Below are 3341 nucleotides of genomic sequence, written 5' to 3'. Positions count from 1 at the left end.
TGCTCCCCCATTGCCAGACTATTCTTGGGATTTTCATGAGTTCATGATTTAAACTCATCCATGACATCCAACTCACTTCAAACTACTTTTCAACATAAACGCAGCTGCTGCCTGCAGCACGCTATCAGTTTACATTGCCAGCTATGACTCATGACTTCGGAGTGAAACACACCCCTGTGTTTCATGTAAAGCAGCAGCTCTCAGCAGAGGGAAGCCACCAGGAAACCTTCACCTTCACACCAAACAAACAACTTCCTCTAACGAGTTCAGCTACTGGAGAGAGAAACTGCGTCAACCTGCGGACGCTCCACACACTGAATGTGAGTTTAGTTAAAAACAGCAGTCAAAGTAAGTTAAGTCAGTGGAGCAGAGAGGGGAGCCATGATTCACTGTACCTTCTGTCTGCTGTGTTTTCAGCTTCACTCGGAGACTAAATGGCTTCCAAGCTGAAGGAGGAGCTCTGCTGTCCGGTCTGTCGGGACGTCTTTAGAGTTCCTGTTGTTCTGTCCTGTAGCCACAGCTTCTGTAAAGACTGTCTGAAGAGCTGGTGGAGAGAGAAACAAGCATGTGAGTGTCCAGTTTGTAAGACAATATCTTCAACAGCAGAACCGCCTGTTAGTCTGGTGTTAAAGAACCTGTGTGAGGCCTTCAGAGACCAGAGAGCTTCAGAGGATCTCTGCAGTCTGCACTCTGAGAAACTCAAGCTCTTCTGTCTGGACCATCAGCAGCCGGTGTGTCTCGTCTGCAGAGACTCAGAAAAACACATCAACCACAGATTCAGACCCATCGATGAAGCTGCACGACAACACAAGAAGAAACTTCAGGAAACCCTGAAGCCTTTAAAGGAGAAGTTAAAGGTTTTTGAACGAGTTAAAGTGAAGTTTGATCAGACAGCAGAACACATGAAGGACCAGGCCCGACACACAGAGAGGCAGATTAAGCAGCAGTTTGAGAAGCTTCACCAGTTTCTAGAAGAGGAAGAGGAGGCCAGGATGGCTGCACTGAGGGAGGAAGAGGAGCAGAAGAGTCAGATGATGAAGGAGAAGATGGAGGCTCTGAGCAGAGAGATAGCAGCTCTTTCACACACAGTCAGAGCCACAGAGGAGGAGCTGAGAGCTGAAGACGTCTCATTCCTGCACAACTACAAGGCTGCAGTGGAAAGAGTCCAGCAGCGCCCCCTGCTGGAGGATCCACAGCTGCCCTCAGGAGCTCTGATAGACCAGGCCAAACACCTGGGCAACCTGAGCTTCAACATCTGGAGCAAGATGAAGGACATGGTCTCCTACACTCCTGTGGTTCTGGACCCAAACACTGCTGGTCTAAACCTGATCCTGTCTGAAGACCTGAGCAGTGTGATGGAAAGAGAGAGACGGCAGCTTCCTGATAATCCAGAGAGGATTGAGGGACGCTGCTCTGTCCTGGGCTCTGAGGGCTTTAACTCAGGGACTCACAGCTGGGAGGTCGAGGTTGGAGACAGTACAGACTGGTTGCTGGGTGTGTGTGCAGAGTCTGTCCAGAGGAAAGGACTCATGCAGTCTGGATTATGGAGATTAATGTTCTATAAAGGTGAATACTCGGCACGATCCCTACCGGACCTACTCACTGTTCTCATAGAGCAGAAGAAGGTCCAGAGGATCAGAGTGAATCTGGACTGGACCAGAGGAAAGCTGTCGTTCTCTGATCCTGACACTAACACACACATACACACCTTCACACACACTTTCACTGAGAGGTTGTTCCCGTTCATTATCAGTGTGGACAAACTGCCACTGAAGATCCTACAGCTGAAGGTGTGTGTGACACTGGAGCGAGGCGGCTGTGACTCCGGAGGGAAGGCGGGTGTCCAGCAGTCAGAAGGTGGCTGCTTCTGTCCCTGGCTCCTGCAGTCTGCATGTCAAAGTGACTTTGGGCAAGAACCCCATGTTGCTCCTGGTGGCTCTTCCATCGGTCTGTGAATGTTTGTGGGCGATATGACTGGAAAATCATATAAATACCGTGTATTTAAAGTTACCATTGGCAGATGATGATGATGTTTATTTCTTAAAGGGAAAAGTCACTGAAGTCAATCTGTGCCTGCTGCCTCATTATTACAAAGATATTTGTAAAGTAACTACAGCTACATATTTTACATGTAGATGAGTAGGAGCATGAAGTGGCATGAGAAGGAAACAGTCCAGTACAAGTACCTCAGATTGTACTTCTGTAGAGTACTGCCACCGCCCTCACTCTTTCTCTGGATCTGTTTCCACTCGCTCACTAATTCTTTCCGTCTGGAGGATTTAGGAGATTCCTATCATTCCCTTTTTCCTTCTATCTTTCCATCTATTTCACGATAACGCTATCACTCTTCTCTCATCTCGTCGCAGTCTAAAGCTCAGATGTTTCATCAGACATGAAACTGGTGAACCCTGGAGGTCTGCAGCTGACACTGATGGGGAGGTAAAAAGGGTAAAGCATTGTTTTCCACATGACCCCTTTTTATCTCTCTCCCTCATCTCGTCTCAGTTTCTCCATTGCTTTTCTCTTCCTCCGTCTGTTTGCCACCCACTCGTCTCATTGCTGCTGACCTCTCCTGCTCTCAGATAGAACCGGGTCCCTCAGGTACAAAGTATTTTCTTCCATTACAAGTCCAGGACCTGAAACATATCATCCCTTCCTTCTATGCAGCCGTTATCTCTCCCTCAGATGGTTTTCTCACCTTCAGGATTGGAAACATGTCTCCCAGGAATTACAACATTTTCTCGCTCAATCTCCATCTTTTCCCCCCAACTCGCTCTCATCAAACAGTTCAGGCCAGTTTTACTGCTCTTGGGAGTTTTTTTTTTTTGTTCAGACGCAGAAATGATTCATGCTGCCTGAAACATGGTGACCAGAGAAGACCAACGAGTCCTGACTGTCCTGGACTGTCCTCCACAGTCACCTGGCCTCCTGAATGTGTACTTTCATGAACACTATGCTGGCTCCATTTAAATGCATGAGGGGGATGTGATAAGTAAGTTAAGTAAATCAGGAGTGAAACAGATGCAGGTTGTGACCACAAATTCAGTGAGAACAGCAGCACAGAGTTTTTCTTTCCTTCATCTTCTTTCCAACTCGTTCCTGTCTCTTCCTCCTGTACAGGCTGCTTTGCTGCAGTTAGCTGTGGCAGAGATGATTACCGAGGTTTTGACAGCAGTTCATGTGTAATTATTGCACCACATCCACATTTGCATCCTCTGGTTTCGTGACTGTGGAGCTTCTTTCTCTCCGTCCCTCGGTCCCCGTCCTGCCAGAGGGCTAAAGGCAGCGATCTGGCAGACACCTCGTTAGATACATATCCCTTACTCCGCCTCAAAAATCTA

General features: G+C 47.9%; 1 protein-coding gene across 1 annotated transcript; it reads left to right on the top strand.

The window, feature by feature from the left end:
• The first annotated feature begins 434 nt into the window (after window positions 1–434).
• LOC140997591 (E3 ubiquitin-protein ligase TRIM39-like) lies at window positions 435–1955 on the top strand. Its single transcript, XM_073467538.1, has one exon. The coding sequence runs from the start codon at window positions 435–437 to the stop codon at window positions 1953–1955; it is 1521 nt and encodes a 506-aa protein (XP_073323639.1).
• Window positions 1956–3341: the final 1386 nt, after the last annotated feature.

This window comes from Pagrus major, chromosome 6, assembly GCF_040436345.1.
Source record: "Pagrus major chromosome 6, Pma_NU_1.0".
Lineage (NCBI taxonomy): Eukaryota > Metazoa > Chordata > Actinopteri > Spariformes > Sparidae > Pagrus > Pagrus major.
Note: the sequence above shows the minus strand (reverse complement) of the source record. Positions and strands in the feature narration are given on the sequence as shown.